The 20,445-nt window shown below is 40.2% G+C and overlaps 1 protein-coding gene across 1 annotated transcript; it reads right to left on the reverse strand.

The window, feature by feature from the left end:
* Window positions 1–5,536: 5,536 nt before the first annotated feature.
* On the reverse strand, window positions 5,537–16,981 carry LOC143100121 (zinc-binding protein A33-like). The gene is made up of 6 exons (XM_076263064.1): window positions 16,173–16,981; window positions 15,496–15,591; window positions 15,096–15,326; window positions 10,733–10,755; window positions 10,527–10,645; window positions 5,537–10,395 (listed from the first exon to the last, which is right to left on the reverse strand). The coding sequence occupies exons 1-6, from the start codon at window positions 16,596–16,598 to the stop codon at window positions 9,791–9,793; spliced, it is 1,500 nt and encodes a 499-aa protein (XP_076119179.1). The 5' UTR covers window positions 16,599–16,981; the 3' UTR covers window positions 5,537–9,790.
* Between the last annotated feature and the right edge of the window lie 3,464 nt (window positions 16,982–20,445).

A 20,445-nucleotide genomic window follows, 5' to 3' on the forward strand; every position in this document is an offset into this window, starting at 1 on the left:
GTTGAATAAGACAGAAGATAAAGAGCTTAAAAATAATCGCATATCGCATCGCAATCGCAATATTGGTGAGAAAAATCGCAATTAGATTTTTTTCCAAAATCGTTCACCCCTAATCGACAGTGTATCGTCCAGCAGTAGCTGACCCAGGGACCAGCAGCAATGGCGCTGTATCGTCCAGCAGAAGCAGACCCAGGGCCAGCAGCAGTGTCAATGTATCGCCCAACAACAGCGGACCCAGGGACAGCACACACACGCGCTGCCACGGCTACACAATGCGCACACAAACACATCAGCACTCTACTCTCCCTCTCTCACACACACACCTTTTGATTTTGTTTGGTTGTTTTTTGTCATCTTTTACTTATGATACTAGCTACCCAGCTTACTCCTCGAACACACTACGGCATACACAAACACACACACACACACACACACACACACACACACGCACACACACGCACACGCACACACACACACACACATCCACTCTCATACCACACCACTACTGCTCTGTACACACTGAATCAAACACGCCTTGAACTCTCACTCTCACACACACCTTTTAATTGTTTTGTTTTACAGTCTTTTTTTGCAGTGTTACTATGCCATAGAAACCCTGTATTTCACATTCTCACTGCATCCTCCACACTACACACTTACTGTACATGCACCAGACTTCCTCACACATTCTGATGGTCATAGGTATTCATCACTCACTCCTCAAACACACACACACTTCATCATCCATCAAGTCAGACATTCATTCAGATCTCCCTACACACTGCAACAACAAAGCCACACACAGTCAGACACAATTTGAAACATACACACACTTTATCCATCAGATCTCCCTAAATCCACTGAATCATCCACACATTACACTAGACACACACACACACACACACGCATGCCCTTGCACCTTTTTCTAACACCTTATATTGACTTTAAACACTTTTATTTAGAATGTTATGTACACATTTTCAGTGATAACAGGATGTTTCTTGCAATACAATGCTTGAATGGCCTACTGTTATGATCCACATTAATCATTCAAGCACTTATGTGAAATTGTAAGGTTAAACTAATAAAGTTGTCCTCCGTAGAGGGGGGGTGGTGGTGGGCCAAAATAGTTTCATAGCAGTATTGCTTTATTCTCACTTGAATTGTTTGTACTTGTTACCATCTGTGGAGTGCTACCAGCACCCCATAACTAATGTACATGATTATTCATAAATAAAGTTTATTTCATGAAAATTCTGCCTGTGACTTTTACATTGAAATGATCTGAACCATCAGTACCTATCAACAAGATAAAATATACTATTAAACACTGTCTCAATCATGGAGAAAGGAAAGATGACATTATAATATACATATAATATACATTATATGACTATACATTATAAGACTTTATTTTACATTATAAGACTTTATTTTATAATATAATACAAAGTTAATGTTAAGGGAAATAAAAAACACAGGACATTAAAATATTGGAGGAAAGCTCTTCCAGTATGGAGAGGGGACCAATTTGTTTACCCTGCATCTGTAAGACAAATGGAGAGAAAGGGAGGGGTAGAGAGAAGACAGTCTCAATACAAACACTCAGCAATCAGGTCTTTTAGAATTGTTCACATTTCAAAAGGTATTTCAAGAGTTTTTACAACATTTACACTCATTTCTACATTTCTACATACTCGTTTTTACATATTCGTCATATATTTTGAATGCTTCTGTCGGGATTCGAACCCGCGATTTCGGTGGAAAATTGACACGATAATGATATGCGCACGTCAGATTAAGGCTTCGATTTGATTGGCTGTTTCTCCGTTACACCTATACACGGCTGGCCCCCGCGTTAAAGTTTACAGTTAATAAGTAAAGATGATGATTGACTGCAATTTGTTTATAGTCAGACTGAGGTCTTCATAATTATGAGGTTTACTATGAAGTTTACAGTTCAACTAAACATTTTCAACTTCAAAAGTAAATCACATTTCTGGGATAATACCAGGCGGGGATACTCACCACTATACTAACGAGGACGACTCTCTACTAAACCCCTCTTCTACTGCACTTACCCCCCCCCATAAATGCACAAATAGGCTGACACCAGACATAATTTCACTGCATTTCTTACTTCCAGTAACTATACAGTATGCATGTGACAATAAACTTCCTTGTATCCTTGCATCCCTTGAAAAAACTGTGCTGCAACTTAGTTCATCTACAGTACCTGCTGTCTTGACGCTCTGCCTACAAACTTCTTTAAAAGTGTTTGCAGCTGTTTGGCATTTGAGCTTTTGCAAATTGTGAACCATTCTCGCATTTTCCCAGCAGCACTTAAGACTGCAGTTATCAAACCTCTCCTGTTGTGTTTGCGGTCAAATGTGACCGATTGACAATTATTTTCTCTCAAAAATATTGTTACCTTATTCTGACTACCATGAGGCGGCATGACTTAACACAGGGCATCTGAACACACAAAATAATTTTTGATCATTTTCATGACAATTTGAGTGTTTTATTTAACACTCATGTGTATTCCCGTTCTCAAATATGACCGGCCATTAGAAATGAATCAGTGTATAAAATTGAATCCAGACACATACTTATTGATTAGATGGACTGTATGTGTGCTTCTGTACATTAAAACACCCTCACTCCCCCTCTTTGCTTCTATGCCAGCCCCCACTGGAACCTTTCCCCAATAGAATCTATCCTTTTCTGACTTGCATGAGCTCAGGTCAATGAGGCCTACAGGCCATAAATAGCAAATGGAAGTTCAATAGGTTATATCTATAGAACACACAGTCATACAAAGGTCTATCACAACATTAGATGATAATATATGTGCTACTTTGGGTGCTGAGATATCATGCAAAACATGAGTGCCTTGTCTCACACCCCACAGCACAGACAAACTCTACTCTTTAACATAGACTGTAAAAAATAGCTCTTTAAAAACAGCCCCTACAACATTCTTGGGGGTGGCTTTGGGGGCAAGCCCCGAATCTTTTGTTTGTAGCCTACGTGTTTTCAATTTCCAACGATTCTAATTTCTAGAGAATCAAGTCCAGTTGGAGTGCTACCAGGAACTTTGTAAAAACTTTCTAAAGATGGTGCTCTTTGGTGACAGGCTTAGTTCATTTTAGAAAAGTTGTAGAATACCAAGGCACTCATCTTCTTTGTAGTTAAAATGCCTTTATTTTAATGGGCACAACATAATTAAAACACTTCGACGCGTTTCGGCATGAAGCCTTCGTCACGAAGTGAGCAGTGTCTTGTGTGGCATACTGAAATAAAAGACATCAATTCCATGAGTGTTCTCAGGTGTGTGGGTGGGACCAATTAGCTAATGGCAAACCCCTCATTTACAAAGGTAAACCCACAGAAAAGCAGAAAAACAAAAAAACAAACAGGTATTGATGGTGGTCAGCAGGGGACGTCATTCCACAGTCTCTACAGACATAACAGAGTATTTAGAGAACAAAGAACATGCATGCAATACATATATACAACAATAGAGCATTTGTGTTTACAGGAAATGGCAATATTCCAACTCATCATTTAAACCTGGATATAAAGTAGCTTTTAATTTAAAAATCCAGTAGCTCTCTCGCTGGTTTAATTGTTTCAATCTATCATCCCCTCTCATTGTTTGTGGTATATGATCTATACCTATAGCTCTTAAAATAGCAGGGTCACTATTGTGCTTGTCTTTGAAATGACGAGCCATTGGATAGTTCTCATTTTTTGTTCTTATCGCATATTTGTGCTCTGAGACTCTATCTTGTAACCTTCGTTTGGTTCTGCAGGTGTAAAAAACATTACAGAGGGGACATTCCAGTTTATAAATCACAAATGTTGTTTTACAATTAATAAAATGCTGTATCTCATGTGTTCTTTGACTATGTACATCTTCAAATGTTTTCCCTTGAACTACAGTAGGGCAGTGATTATAATGACCACATTTGAAGCTACCTTGTGGTTTCTTTGACAGCCAAGTGTTTTTAGAGGGTGGTGGTAGATAGCTGTGGACAAGTTTGTCATTTAAAGTAGGAGCTCTTTTAAAACTGAAAACAGGGGGCTCTTGAAAAATATTTCTCAGAGAAGCGTCACACTGTAACAAATTCCAGTTTTTTCGGATTATGTTTTTAATGTGATTTGCTTCAGTGCTAAACCTTGTGGAAAAGAAAACTCTCCCAGAACTTTGTCTGGACTTCCCACTTCTTAACAGGGATTGTCGGTCTAGGTTCTCAGCTCTGTGCTTAGCACTCTGGATGGTTTTCTTTTTGTAACCTCTTTGAATAAATCTATTTTCCATTTCATTTGCCTTTACCTCAAAAGAATCAGTTTCATCACAAATTCTTTTCAGTCTCTGGAATTGACTGTAGGGTATGTTATCCTTTAAATGTTTAGGGTGGAAGCTTTTTGCATGCAAAATAGTGTTGCGAGAGGTAGGTTTTCTATAGATGGTAGAATGTAAGAAACCTTCCTTATCTTTGTATATTTCCAAATCCAGAAAGCAAATGCTTTGTTTGTCGAACTCCAGAGACAGTTTGATGTTTTCATTGATGCCATTGAGGTAAGCATGGAAAGACAATAGTTCAGTTTCAGATCCATCCCACAGTAAAAATACATCATCAATATATCTCCCATAATAGATTATTTTGTTCAAATAAGAATTTTTAGTAGAATTAAACACAACATCATGTTCCCATTTACCCATGTATAGCCCTGCATAGGAGGGACTGTAGCAAGCTCCCATTGCACATCCTTTAGCTTGCTTGAAAAGGCGGTCTTGAAAAATAAAGATATTATTATTTAGTGTCCATTTTGTTAATTTTAAAAGAAAATGTGCAGGGGGAGTTTCTGTTTCTAGCTGGTCCTGTAGAAAAAACTCCAGTGCTGCTAGCCCATCTTCATGTACAATTGAGGTGTAAAGTGACTCCACATCCATAGTTACTAGTAAAGTATCTTGCCCAATATTGCCTAGTTCCTGGATCTTATTAAGGATAGCTGTCGTGTCTTGTATGCTGGAATCAGAGGCAAAATTGGCTTAATGAAGTAATCTATGTATTTTGAAACAGGTTCAGTAAGACTGTCAATCCCAGAAATGACTGGTCTCCCTGGGGGGTTTTCTAGGTTTTTGTGTATCTTAGGGAGGAGGTAAAAGGATGCCAGTTTAGGATGCTCATTGAAAAGAAACATTCACCATCAGAAATCCAATCATTTTCTTTAGCTTCAGTCAGCATGTTTTTTAACTCCATTTTCAAGACCTCTGTAGGGTTGTGTTTCAAAACCTCAGTATACAGGATCATTCAGTTGTAGCGTTGAAGTGTTTTAATTATGTTGTGCCCATTAAAATAAAGGCATTTTAACTACAAAGAAGAACTACAAAGAAGATTCTAAAATGATTCTAATTTCTAATTTAACTTCCCCTCAGTTTCTCTATAAATGTTACAAAATGTAGGCTACTATTACTGAGCAAATATCCCTTATTTTCAAAGCCCAATATACAGGTACAAATGTGGACCTTTACACAAAGTTGTTTATTGAAAGGACACGTGCATAACTCCAAAAGTCACAATGTGTCAAGCAGAAAGGCAACTTTGAATCATACTTAGCATATTAAGGGAATTACATAGAAATCATCAGATGCACTCTTCAAACTCTTAATTAGTGCATTTGTGTACATGTAGGATTACAAGTAATCAGCATGAAATAAACAAAACCAGTGAGAAAGACAGTAATACAACACAGTGATACAATACATTCATATACAGGAATGAAGTTCACCCTCCTTTGCATCCTCCACTCATGTGAAAGTGAAGAAATTGGCCAATATCATTTGTACATCACAAATTATGTACAGGTACAATGTTTAAAACATTACACTTAATTTCACAATTAACATATTGTTTAGTGTAAAATAAGTTGCACAACACAAACTCTCTGGGCCTCAGATGGCCATAACCTCATTGTCACAAATATATTTATACAATTCATACAATTGTTATTGATACATACAACGCTTAGTCCAAATCTACTCTGCCATGGCACATGTGATCACACAGTAATCCACTACTAAGCACACATTGCTGTCCACTACTATGTGTAGTCAGAAATAAAGCACATGTGCATGTCTGTCTTTGGCCCAAATCCCATTTAGGAGCAAAACAGAGGTGCTGTAACATGCTCAGTTCACTTCATGCAAAGGCTTTTGGACAGTAGGGAAAAACAGGACAATAGCAATAATAAACAATAATGTGAATGCAATATCAATGGCCAATAAATGGAAATCAACAAATACTACAACATACAAACAATGACTCTGAGGAGCCTAATAAGTGCACGGTGAACAAATATGTATTTGCACCCCTCTTGAAAGATGCAAATAATGTGAATGTGATATCAATGGGCAATAAATGGAAATCAACAAATACTACAACATACAAACAATGACTTTGAGGAGCCTAATAAGTGCACGGTGAACAAATATGTATTTGCACCCCTCTTGAAAGATGCAAAAACACAGAGAGCAGACAACGAGTGTTTTTATAACACATGTATTAAGCAATCAACATTTCCAGATGTACTGTTTTGTTCTTTTAACTTTAGTAGTAGTTGTGCACAGGTTGTAACATACAGTAATGATAAATACATGCTGTCACATTATGAATATATATGCAACAATTAGCACGAATGTAGGTTATAATGAAGAACCATTTGGTGACATAACATAGCGAGGTTATACAGGAGTGTCTATGTGAGTATTCAGCACTTCTAAGAAGTTGTTAAAAGCCGCCACACTCTGGGCCAGATGTACTAACGCTTTTGCGCCCACTTCAGGCGTATTTGTTTCGCAACATGCGTGTAAAATCATTGCGAGGTATGTAGGCCTACCAACAGGCCGCAATGATATTTAAGCGCAAACTGCCTGTCGCGGGAGCTGAAAATTGCACATTGCATTTTTCATGTCATTAATATGCATTCATGGGAGGATCCAAGGGAAGGTGGGAGTTTAGTGTAAAGAGATGGGAGGGGAAGCATAAAGAGTGCCTAATTAGGCTATGTATTTTGTGGTATGGACTGCTCGTGAAAGCGCACTAAATACTTCCGCCTTGTATCGCAATTTAGAGCACCAGTTTTGTAAGTATTTGTACTATCAAAAGCAACTTTAACTTTCGTTGGCCTTTCGAATGTCTTACTTTCACTTTCTCGTCATTCACTTAAACTTTCCTAGGCTACATTTGACCAATATTCCATAGCCTACGTGCACAGGTAGTTTGAGTAGAACTAGCCTACTGATCTTAATTATCTCCCTGTTTGTTGACATCATGTATGGTATTATTTCATGATCGCTAAACGTTTGATTCTTTTTAATGTTGTCATCAGTGAACTTCATACAAAACTGTGCTTGTATGTAGGCTCTGCCGTTCAGTCGTGGACGTTCGTAAATTGCGATAATGGGCGGAGTAAGGCAGAGAAAGGAGCAGTTTACACTATGGATTAAAAGTTTGATAAATACAATGGAAACTTGGGTCTGACAGTGTTCGCAATCTGCGGTTTGGATAAAAGCAGCTTCTCCGCTTTGCTTGTGGAGCCTTTTGGGCACAATTAAAAAAATTAGCATTTGGAAGATCTAAGGTTCTTTTGTGGTTGATAGGATATTAAAAGCTCAAGAAATATATGCAGGTATTATGTAATTTAGATCTTTGTAAGTCATTAACAGAACCTTAAACTTCTATAGGAAACGGAGTCTGTGCAGTTCAGCTAACACAGGGCTGATGTGTTCCCTCTTCTTGGTCTTGGTTCCCTCTGCATGCAATAGGATAACGCTACAACTCATGAGTCCCATGCGTTTTCCCACCAGTGGAGCTAGTTGGCTAGTTCAAACTTTTGCCAACTTAAAAAAAGCTTAACTCATGTCACTGTTCACCAACAGCAACATCTACCTTCTTTGTTTTCAAGTAGCAGGGAATTCACACCGAACCATTTCAACTTTGCCATCAATCATTATGTTAAGCCCACCTAATGACTCTATACACAATGTGATTGGCCTTATCGAAGTTTCATTTTTCCAGCTCGCAAGCCAATGGAGAGTTGCTAGACTAGCCCGGGCAGCAAATTAAATTTGCTTTTCTAGGCTATGGTCTTAGTTAATAGTCTAGCAGCAGAGTGCTGTTTCTTTATATGCTTTTTTGGAAGACCAGTTAAAGTAGTCTAACCTACTAGTGATAAAGGCATGGATTAATGTCTCTGCATATTGTTCTGTTAAAAAAGGCTGCACTTTTCCAATGTTTCTCAGGGCTTGAAGCTTAACGTTGTATCTAAGATGCACCAAGGCTTGTTACTTTGACTTGGTGTGCCAGGTTCCCAAGATTACTAAGAACGGTGTCTCATTTTGATTTTGGTCCAACCAAAAGTATCTCTGTTTTATTGTCATTTAGCTTTAGCTTTAAAAAGATGTTTGGAAACAGTTTTAGAGAGACCAACCCATTTCGGAAGGCAGTGAATTAAAACGTTATGATCAATGGTGTCGAATGCTGCACTCAAATCTAGAAGAATAATGATTGAAACTTCATTAAAGTCAGTAGCAAGTCTGAGATCATTTACTATTTTTACTAAGGCTGTTTTTGTGTTGTGATTTGGTTTCTTTGAGGAAGGTATTAAGTTGATTACAAACGTTTCAAGTACTTTGCTCAGGATATGAAAGTTTGATATAAGCATGTACTGTAATTACTCAGGGTAGTTTGGTCAAGATTTGACTTTCTAAGTATAGAGGTAAAGGGGAAAGAGTTCAAGGGCAAAGTTGGACCTCTTCCCAAACACTCAATACATTGAGCAAAACATTACCAGAGTAACCGGTCATCCCATTTATATGTAGGCATTTAAAGGGACACCAGGCAACGTTTTCGTGTTAATTACTCATCTTCGTAAGTCGGTATATGGTTAAATGATTTATTACAGGGCGAATGAAGACTCTCTTGCCCGCCCCTACTGCCTGTAGGAAGAATATCCCGCTTGCAAGTTCAGTGTATCGTACCCGGCGACTGAAGCAGTTTCAGTTTCCATCCTGCATCCACAGCACAGAGGGAGGCTAACAAAACGCTAGCGATTGTTGCAAACGTGTGTATAATGGCAGAGCCGGCGAAGAAGCAGCGAAAACCCTTGACTGACGATGCAAAGAAAAGGAAAAGAGCTTCAGACCGAGCGAGGGGGAGTTTCGTAGAGAAAAAGCATCAGGCTTGCCTGGTGTCCCTTTAACATTTATCTACAAGTGGTTGTAAGCATGGTCATAAGGTAGTGTTTTATTGCTGAGCTGATTTTGAGAAACTGCCTCAACTGAACTTTGCTGCAGGCTATGCACCAGACTGCCTCCTGGTGGTTGCCATAGTTCCTGACTAGCTAAACAAACAAATAAATACATGTAAATGGTTTAAATGGCAGAGTTGCATTTGCAAAACTTATAGCAAGCTATGTAGTTGACAAACAGTCTTTTTCAGTTAAACTTCTCTGGGTGTCTGTACTGCATTGCTACATGGCTCCCAAATACACATTTAGCCTATCATTATGGAAGACAAAAGCTGTCTCATCATTAAGCCAGGCAATTTTAAATACAAATATAATTTACCAAATGGTCACCCTGACCAAAACACACTTCTGAAACTCTAAGAAAGGCAAAATATAAAAATAGTTATTTATTTCTAACTGCTTAATTGGAACATGGCCTGAGTGGGAATGACAATGTGCTTGTCTTCCATGTTGTTTTGTACCTAACACATTAACGAGTTTCGTGTGTTAAAGAGAAATGCCTTTCTTTCAGTTTGTGGGTACGTCTCTCTTTCAGTTTGTGCTGCTGCTCTGTTATCAAAGACGTCTTCACTGGTAAGATCTTCAACGGAACGAGCCCTGTGTTGAAGTACGGAAACACTCGCTCAGTGAAAACGTGTCTGAGAGTGTGTAGAGTGACGCTCCTATCAGGGTCAGAGAAGGTGACTTTCCCTCTGTCCCAGTCCAGCTGCACTCTGACCCTCTGGGGGTCATGGGTCACGGTGAGGAGAGTGGAGGGCTGTGGTGTGGAGCCTGCGGAGTAGGTGTCCCCCATGTGACCCATGTACCAGACCCCAGGCCTGGCGTGGACGTCCCCCGTCCTCTTGGCGGACGCGGTCAGCAGGCCCAGGAGCCAGTCCCCATTCTGGGGCACCTGGACGTCCCAGCAGTGGGTGCCGGAGCTGTAGCCCTCGGAGCCCAGGACACTGGGGTCCACATTCACTCTGTCCGGGGTGTCGGGAAGCTGCTGTCTCTCCTGGCTGACCCGAGCACTGGTCAGATCCTCGGACAGGATGAGATTTGGGTGTGCAGTGTTGGGATCAAGAGTTACAGGAGCTGCAGAGAGAGATGGACACTAGGTTTGAAACAGGATAGTTAGAAATGTTCACCCGTACTTGTTAGGCCTCCCTTGTGTGTGTGTGTGTGTATGTGTGTGAGTGAGAGAGAGAGAGAAAATCAATACTTACTGTATTGAACAATCTCCTGCATCTTCTCCCAGACTCTGAACTTCAGGTTGCCCAGGTGCTTTGCCACATTGATCAGAGCTCCTGAAACCCTCTCTGGATCCTGCAGTGTGCACTGGGCTCTGGAATAACATTCAGGAGTCAGTGCTGCTGTGGGTTTGGGTTCAGAACCACAGAGAAGAGAGAGAGACAGGAGGCAGATCACTCACCTTTCCACTGTGCTCTTGTATTTCTGGAGACAGACAGAAAAAGACAAATATGAAACAGTTTAAAAATATATATATTTTTTATATATAACCCTAGGAAATGATATATTGGATTTTCTTTGGATCATAACACACACATGACCTATACATGTGCATACACATACCCACACACACACAGACACATACAGTATAGGTATATATACATACAGCAAACAGTTATAGTGTGCACATCCCACCTTCTGGCAGGTGCAGGACAAAAGAAAACTATACTTAATTGAAAAAATATAATGTCCGCAACACTGCTTTGCCTGAAGAAGACCCAGCAGGGTCGAAACGTTGCATTAAATAATTGGGAGTCAAAAGCAGTGTTGCGGACATTATATTTTTTCAATTGATATATACATACACACACATAGGCCCTACATCCATGTTTAAGAGAAAGGAAAAGAAAAGAAACAAAACTTTTGAACAAAACTGAAACAAGAAAAGAAACAAAACTGCGTTTTACTTGAAACAATACAATAGCATGGATCAAGTATTCGGTACACTTCTTGGTAGATGATTCTCAAGGTATTCAGTAAATTGTCCCCATAGTTTGTAAAAGCTCTGGATTTTTGCCTTGTTGGCATATGTTAGTTGTTCCATGGCTAGACAGTTGGAAATAATCCTACTGAAGGTGCCTCCGTGCTCGTTCATGTAGTGTTTTGCCTGTAGTGATCATACAGTGATCATCTTTTTATGAGCACCTGACAATCTTATCTCAAGTGGAAAAGACCAAGGATGAAAAGCAGTGTCACAGTGGTAATGTCAGAAAATGTTTGTACAACCTTTTCTACAGTTTTTACACTAAAAAAAAAACTTTTTTTTTTTTTTTTTTTAAGACTAAGTGGGTGATTCCAGTTTTGTGGTGGCATTCCATATCCCCATGATTTACATTCTCTTATTTGTTTTTCTAAAATGAAACAAATATTTCCAACCAATTGATTTTAATATATTTAGGGCCCTATTTTAATGGTCTGAAACGGAAGTGTCTTCGTGCAAAACGCAAGTGACTTTGTGGGCGGATCTTGGGCGCTGATGCTATTTTACCAGCGGGATATTGACTGTTGCGCCCGACGCAAATCTAAAATGGGGTGGTCTGAAGTAGCTACATTAATCATGGGTGTGGTTTGGGCGTAACGTGCAATAAACCAATCAGAGCGTCATCTCACATTCCCTTTAACAACAGGCACGCTTGTTCCATAGCTGATTGCTATTATGGTGGCGTATTTGCCAGGCGCAGCCAGGAGCGTTCACAGCGCTATAATCACTGTTCAGTTGGGAACAGTTAGCTATTGATTTTTCCTCTTGACAAAATGTAATACAGAATTGTCACAAAGACATACTTTCCGATGTTTTGGGATCATTCTCACTGAATCACGAGGTTATGAATGCATGGTGATATATTTGCAATGTACAATGTAATCTAACATTACCTCTCTATAGACAATGCATATCTTCTGTCAGTTAATCTCTTCTCTCCCGTGCTGCCGCTGGGGCATTTGGGTTAAATGGCATCGGCATGCAGTTCAACATCACGTCTCCTTAAGTCCTCTAACATTTCCTAATTTATGTCATCAACACATCAGTGATTCGTGAAAATGTGTACGCTAGATTTATGCCTATTTTTTCACATGGACACCACACTGATTTCCCTCGAGTGGTAATATTTTTCTTTGAAATTATGTATGGTTTACAGAAATGGGAACTACATTGTATAGATGAGAGGAGCTAAGTGTGCGTTGCGCAGCACAGGCGGCCAAGCAAGGGCTTCGTTTAAGTTGACCTAACTTTCAACTCTGCACAGTATCCCATTAACTGCGTGACAGTAGACTATTTACAATATTTTCTGTAAAGCAGAGTTTGTAAACACGTTATCATCAACTTAATTCACGCACAACATTTATTTGAGCAGGAGAGAGAATAACAATGAATGGATGCAGCAACTACAGAAATTGTACAGAAATTGTAACCATACTTGCTGCTTTCTTGTACTATCTGTTGCTGGTTAACAGCACATGAAAAGCTGATTTAAGCTAATTCACTAACTCAAGACTTCAAGGCCATCATGGATATAAAACGTTTTTTGAAAATAACGAAAGGATGGAGGGAACATAGCAAAGCTTGGTGCTTAAAACCTTACACAACGGTAAATTGGAACAAAACTAAAAGTAACTTTAGCCTTTATATAGGGCTGTAGCCTATAAAGTTGTCCAGATTAATAGGTCGTAATTAGGCGTTGTTGTAAAGATATTGCATGTAGATGTTGTACTATATAGGCTACTAAATATTTAGGTCACCAATGCACGAACAAAACCGGGAAATGGACAAATATTATCAAGGCTTTGAATGTTTCCGTCTGTGCACGGAAGTGTCTGTAGATTGGTGTGCAACGCATTCATTCATGCAGGCCTGTGGTCATGCATGCGCCCTTAAAATAGCATCTGCATTTTCGCCACAGACTTTAGACCAGGGAGTTCCTGGTCTGTGGCGGAATTGTTTTCTGAAACTGCAAAATATCAACAGTGAACGTTTGCGCCGGAACACGCCCCGTCTTTTCGCTGAACCGCCCCCGTGGGCGCAATCGAATTCCCTAATTTACAGGCATGTACCTGTGGAGGGAAAATTCCAATATGCGCTGACTGCAAAATAGGAAAGACAAACGCGCGAGTATACAAAGTCAATTGCGCCCGCACGGAAGATAGAGCCCTTAAGGCGTTTATCGTAAAACCACCAATTACTAACCCTTTTGTTCGAAAATTCTAAAACAACAATGTTTTTAAATACATCAAAATAACATTTGATATAAGAACCTTACATTGTTCAGTAGCCATGGGTGTGTAGATTTGAACAAAATCTAGTTTGCTTCTTACCAGGGCTTTTACTGCCTGAAATATCCGATTTTGTTTACCACACTCGGAGTTTAGTGCTGGGCTGGTGGGTGCCTATTTCCAACCTTTCTTAAGGCACATCAACGGTTAGACCGAGAATTCTTGTCGCAAATCAAAATTCCACTGGAGCTCCAAGCATGGGCGGATTATGAACTTTCGGGCCCCTGGGCCCAGATGTATTAAGGGCCCCCTTACTTATTGTCGTATATATGTGGGGGGGTTTGGGGGTCCTCCCCCAGAAATGTTTTAATTTGTTTGATGTGCTTTCCTGTATTCTGGTGCATTTTGGGGATGGCCAATACTAAATTCAATCAGATTCATAGCCTACATCCTGATTTGTTGATATTGAGGCAATGATTCCATGCAAAGGCTTGGGCTTCAGGGCCCCCTGACCCCTTGGGCCCCTGGGCCTGGGCCTGGTAGGCCCGTGCAGTAATCCATCCCTGGCTCCAAGTGGATTTACACACAGCCTTACAACACTGTTTACAGCTCTTCAAGTCATGGTAAAATGTAATTTTTGGTACATAGCTAATATACACTTATGGTGTGGGTGCTTCCGTTTCTTTAGGAATCCGCCGTCTTGGTTTGTAGAAATGAATATTAAGTGACACATACACGTAAGTGGTTGGAAAGACGGGACGGTTGGTAATAGGTGCCTTTACTAAACTATTGCTTCAACATAGATAAAAGACATTTAAAATATTTAGGTATATTTTAGACACCTTTGTTTTGGTGTAAACATTCAATGTCAGCATGTCCCGAATGTAATTTAGTCAACTTCCTCAATAACTATAAAGCATAAAATTATAAAAACTTAAAATATAAAAATATATTATAAAAAATTTTGTTAATTAAAATATGTTTTAAATCATGTTAGAAAGTTATACATATCCTTTTCATATGTACAGGGTGAGGTAGCTAAATGTTGCTAACTTCTGGAGCTACAGCTAACAAAAAAAAAATGCCACCCTATTGGTGCATTCCCAATGTCACTAGTGCACTATCATGTTAAAAACCATAAGTATCAGAAGTTATGAGTCCAAAAAAAAATAGCACCCAAGTGCTTTAAAAAAAAAAAAAAAAATAAATACAAAGAAGATAAAAACAGAAAATAACAACTTGAAAGATTTTATGATCAAACGACCCAGAGGGCTCCTGTGTTCCACTTTTTATCCGATATTTGCACACTAAGAGAAGCACAAGCTGGTCTTGGACAAACCAGTTGGGATACATTTCATTGCTGTCACAGGGCTGTTAACACTATGTCTGGTATCTCAATCACTTCACGGGCACACACACACACACCCACACACACGGGTACACTGATAACACAGATACACAGATAACACAAAGTATGCCCTGCTCCTCCTATTGTCACTTTCTATAATTTGCAGCTGGTATTTCCGTCAGTAAAAATAGCAGAGGGGCCGTCTTACCTGCAGGAAGAGAACGTCGTTAGTCTTCAGCTCCTCCTCTATGGTGGTGATTTTATACGAAATGGATAAGATCTCAGTGCCCATCTTCTCAATCTTCTCCTTCATCATCTGACTCTTCTGCTCCTCTTCCTCCCTCAGTGCAGCTATCCTGGCTGCCTCTTCATCTCGTAGAAACTGGTGCAGCTTCTCAAACTCCTCCTTGATTTGCGTCTCTGTATTTTCCAGCTGTACCTGCAGAATAACATTGAAACAACGTCTGGTTGTAGATATGGGGTCCTAGTTTAAATGCTGTCTGGTTTTAGATATGGGGCCGTAGTTTAAATGCCAAAGGTGTGTGGGGTGGAGGATGTTCAGGTGTGGTGTGGTGTGGATGATTGACAGGTGCATGGTGAATACTAACTTTAATGTGCTGAGCCGTTTGGTCCAGGGTCAGTTTAACGTCCTCCCAGGTCTTCAGCCTCTTCCTTATGGGCTCCAGTTTGAGTCTGACTGCATCCTGAAGCACACAGTTATACATCAGATACCAAACCTTCACATCTACTCAGGGCTGATAACGTGTTTGTGTGTATGTGTGTGTGTGTGTGTGCGTGTGTGTGTGTATATTTGTGTGTGTGTGTGTGCGTGTGTGTGTGTATATTTGTGTGTGTGTGCGAACGTGCGTCTGTGTGTGTGTGTGTTTGTGTCAGAGATATAGAGGTGCAGTGTCTGATCCATATCAGTGCAAAGCCGCAACATGCTGCCATTACTAATGTAAATTATTCAGTGTAAACATCCAAATAACATGATCAAGTGCAACCCTGTCATAACATAAATAACAACATACTGGACATTGTTACTTCACTAAACTTGTGCTTTTCTGTATTAAGCGGACATCAAAATACTACATTGTGTGTGTGAGAGTGTGTGTGTGTGAGAGAGAGATTTTAAATTAAATTGTGTGTGCTTGACTATGGGCCTGTCTGTTTGTGTGCTTTCATTAAAATTTTACTTTTGCTTGCATTTCAATGGATTTGTTTTCCAAAACATAATTTGATTGTTCATTTTCTGTCCCATCTTTGGATTAGTGCCCAGTCTTACCTTAAGCTGCTGTGCCGCCTCATCGATGGGAATGACGATGTGATGTGTGTGTTTGCTTGAGTCTCTACACACCAGACACACTGGCTGCTTATCCTCCAGACAGAAGAGCTTGAATTTCTCACCGTGCAGACTGCAGAGCACCTCAGAGCCTGACCCCAACGCAGAATCTTGGTTCTTCTCATCCAAGAACGTCTCACACAGGTTCCTGAGCGCAAGGTTGATTAGGTACTTCTTGGAACAGCGGCTCCGACACATGGGGCACTCCGGTTCTGACTTTGTCTCCCAGAACTTCTCCAGGCAGCTCTTGCAGACGCTGTGGCTGCAGGCTAGAAGGACGGGCTCCTGGAAGACCTCACAGCACACAGGACAGCAGAGGTCATCCTCCGAGAACGACCTGGACACCTTCATGGGAGCAGATTCAGCCATGCTGCTCTAACCACCTTCTGAACCAGCAACAGTGCTAAAAAACTCTGAAACGCCTGTAGTAGCCCTGAGAGATAGCTAGCTGAATCAGCAGCAGCAATGCTAAACCACTCTGAAACTCCTGTAGTAGTCTTGAAAGATAGCTAGCTGAATCAGCAGCAGTAATGCTAAACCACTCTGAAAGACTGACGTAGAAGTCCTAAGAGATGGCTAGCTGTCATGCCAAATGTCCCAATGCAATTGCAAAAAAACTAAAGTAACAATTAACACTCTAGCTGATCACCACGGAAACTAAATCAAAACTACTCTTTCTCTCTCTCCCTCTCTCTCTGCAGTATCAGCACAGAGTTCAGAAAGGCAGTCAGTGTGTTCGGAGTGTGTTGGTAGTGGAAGTACGAGTTTGTTGTCAAACTCAGCCACACCTCATTCTTCAACCATGCGAGGAAGGGAGAGGAGGAGCCTGATTGGCTGAATTCTCATAAGATACAGAACATTCTTTGTTGCTGAACCGGTTGGTTTGGGTTTCCCAGCACTGAAGTCAGTCAGTGTCAAACCAACGCCAAAGAACATGGGTCAGATGGATGACTGGCAGGCACTCACCGCCTGACCTCAAATCAGTGAATTGCAGTGGTGAAGTTGGTGAGATGAACGTCTGCATCATGTGTGCAACACGGCTGAGACAAAGGGGAGCAAGTACTGCACCTTATCAGTGATAAGCATGACAGCATGCTGGTTACACACACACACACACACACACACACACACACACACACACACACACATACACATGTTATCAGCCCTGAGGAGACGTGTAGGGATTTGTTCAGTCTCTAAACAAGCTGGACCGGTAAGACATGCAATAAGGGCTGATATAAACCCTCATACACTCTTATATGGGTTGGGCATGTCAGATAGTGTGTAAATAGTAGGTGAGATGGACTGTGATTAGCAGAATAAGTAGCTAAATCAGACCTGCCAGATTAGAGAAGCTGGCACCAGATAGATAGATAGATAGATAGATAGATAGATTTATTGATCCCCAAGGGGAAATTCAAGAATGAATAAAAAAACACCATGTGTTTTTTTTATGTGGTTTGGAACCTTAACACATCAAACACACAGGCCGTTTATCTTGTAGACAAAATGGTATTCTGTTGACCATATCTGTTTTTCATCCAAAGCATTACCTGATATGGACACAAAGACATCCAAATCCATCTTCCTCATATTGGCGTGTTATATAATTCATCTGTGCCTCTTGAGAGGAAATGGAGCACATTTGATGTGGAGATACAGCCATATGTGAGACAGTATGTGCAGCAGGATGCAGGCCTATATGGGTATAGATGCTACTGTAGAATGAGCTGTCATTACTCACTCGGCGCACTCAGCCATAGGATATGAAAGACCTTTTACACTCAAATAAAGGGTGTCGTGTGTGGAAATAACTGTTACAGCATTTCACCACCAGATGGTAGTATAACCATTGTTTCTGTAACAAAAATGAAGCCCCAAGCCATGAACACAAGCTGTGTGGGTCCTTGCTTTAATCAACACCGCTGCGTAGGTGTGGGATCCTAAGAGAATAGTCTCACCCCAGCCTCCAAACACTATGGGTGACGCCTGGCTCATATCATGGGTTATATCAGTCCTAGTGTTCCTACTGTCCTACTAGTCCTGTACCATCCTTTGTGTACTTATTAGGATGCCTACTAGACCTGTACCATCCTTTGTGTACTTATTAGGATGCCTACTAGACCTGTACCATTCTTTGTGTACTTATTAGGATTCCTGCAATTCACGTGCTATATTTTGTGCACAGTGCACTATATAATACTAATCTGCCTCGTTCCGCTGTGACTTTGCCTTTCAAGAGATCATTTTCCCTCCTTAGTGGTATCTCAAGCACACCCACTGGCCTGCCTGCAGTCACACACATTATTAAACCATCACTCAGTTCTGGAGACAGACCTTTTTTCTTTCAATCAGGCAAATATCACACATTTGCTCAAGTATCCTCAGTCCGCTGAAGTGAAGAGCTGTAGACCTATCACCCCTCCTCCCTTTTTGTCGAAGGTTCTTGAGAAAGAGGCGTAAAAGCAAGTATGTTAGGAATGCTGATCTAAGGTGTATGGAAGCCTAGGTCACTTATTGGATCTGCACCTTGCTTTCTTAATTTCATGATCTACATCCCCTAATGCACACTACAGTCCTCCTCCGAGTGTCTTTATGTAAACATTCCATCAACACCAACAGACTTTCTGGAATTCAAAAAGTGTTGAAAGACTCATCTGTTCACCTTGTATCTAATTAATTCATGTTACAGGGTTGTGTATGGAATATTTATGGTTGTTGTTATTGTTCTGTTAAATGGGTTTAATCTATATTTGTATTCTATATATTTAGGCTACATGGCTTTACTTTTAATCTAATCTAATCTGTGTGTGTGTGTGTGTGTGTGTGTGTGTGTGTGTACTTATCCTGAGAAAATAAACAACACACAGAAAGCGAGAGGTCCATTGTCTGGTTTTAATGATCAGTGCATGACTAAGGAAACATAAGTATGAGAATGCTCTTAAAGAAAGAACCCAATCCTTCCTCATGTGGAGTGCTGTGAAATCATATAAAGCTTCTTATAAATATTAGTTATAGTATATACGGCTGAGTATGTGATGCCCCTGTAGGCCCTAAAGCATTTCCCTTTAAATTAAACTCACTTTTCTCAAACATGACTTACTTAACACCAAAACCTGGATAAGAAGGCCATTGTTTAAAACAACTTCTATTATAGACACAAATTTATGGTCAGAAAATTAATATCAACCCCCCATATAGTACTGTATACTAAAACATCATAATCCATTCGCCAGTCCATTCCCCTGCCCATCCCAGTATAAGACATTTCTCTTATAAAAATATAGGTTTTTCTTCTCTATAAAATACTCTGGGGGGACATCAGCTTAGTTGGTTATTGGTGTCATCCCACAACGAGAGTCTGTGAAAACAGATGAAGCCAATAAGACAGAGATAAAGAAAGAGAGAGAGAGAGAAAGGGAGAGAGAGACAGAGATAAAGAAAGAGAGAGAGAGAGAAAGGGAGAGAGAGACAGAGAGAGATAGAGATTTCTGGCTTCTTTATCATCTTTTTGCATAATCTATATATTTATTTCCTCTGTAAAACAGAACTGAAACTTACAGCCCCAAAATAGAAACTTAATGTTTTAGTCCACCCCTATTGGCAGGTAAGGAATTCCTCAAAACTTCACAAAGTCTAGAAGACAAAAAATCAACAAGAAAAGAAACCAAAAAAGTCATTCCACAGGCAAACTCTAACATCATGACCCAACCAAAACCAAAAACAGCCGAAGGAAATAAAACAAAATACTGCAGTTTTAAGAAAATCATCCCAAACAAATTTAAGTTAATACAAGTTTAAAAAGATAAACAGGAAGACAGCGATGCTACAAAAAGAGCAAATACTGTACAGTACCCTGTTCTCCGTCGCCATTATTTCATTCTGTGTGTGAGGACATGATGTGACTTCAATCAACTCAGTCAACCAGTGGCCTTGGTATGCAGATATACACACTCTACACTCTCTCTAAAACACACACACACACACACACACACACACACAATATGTTTATAGCTTCTCCAGTCAGGAGTTTGTGACAATCCAACCATTGTAGGAATGTGGATCTGTGTATAGTTTGTGTATATGTGTGTGTTTGTGTGTGAGTGGTGTGAGTTTTCATTTATGTGTAATGTATGTGTGTGTGTGTGTGTGTGTGTGTGTGTGTGTGTGTGTGTGTGTGTGTGTGTGTGTGTGTGTGTGTGTGTGTGTGTGTGTG

This window comes from Alosa pseudoharengus, unplaced genomic scaffold (genome assembly GCF_046254945.1).
Source record: "Alosa pseudoharengus isolate Yale_2024_CS ecotype anadromous, Long Island Sound unplaced genomic scaffold, YU_APseudo_1.1 YU_APseudo_1.1_scf_3, whole genome shotgun sequence".
In the NCBI taxonomy this organism is placed as follows: domain Eukaryota; kingdom Metazoa; phylum Chordata; class Actinopteri; order Clupeiformes; family Clupeidae; genus Alosa; species Alosa pseudoharengus.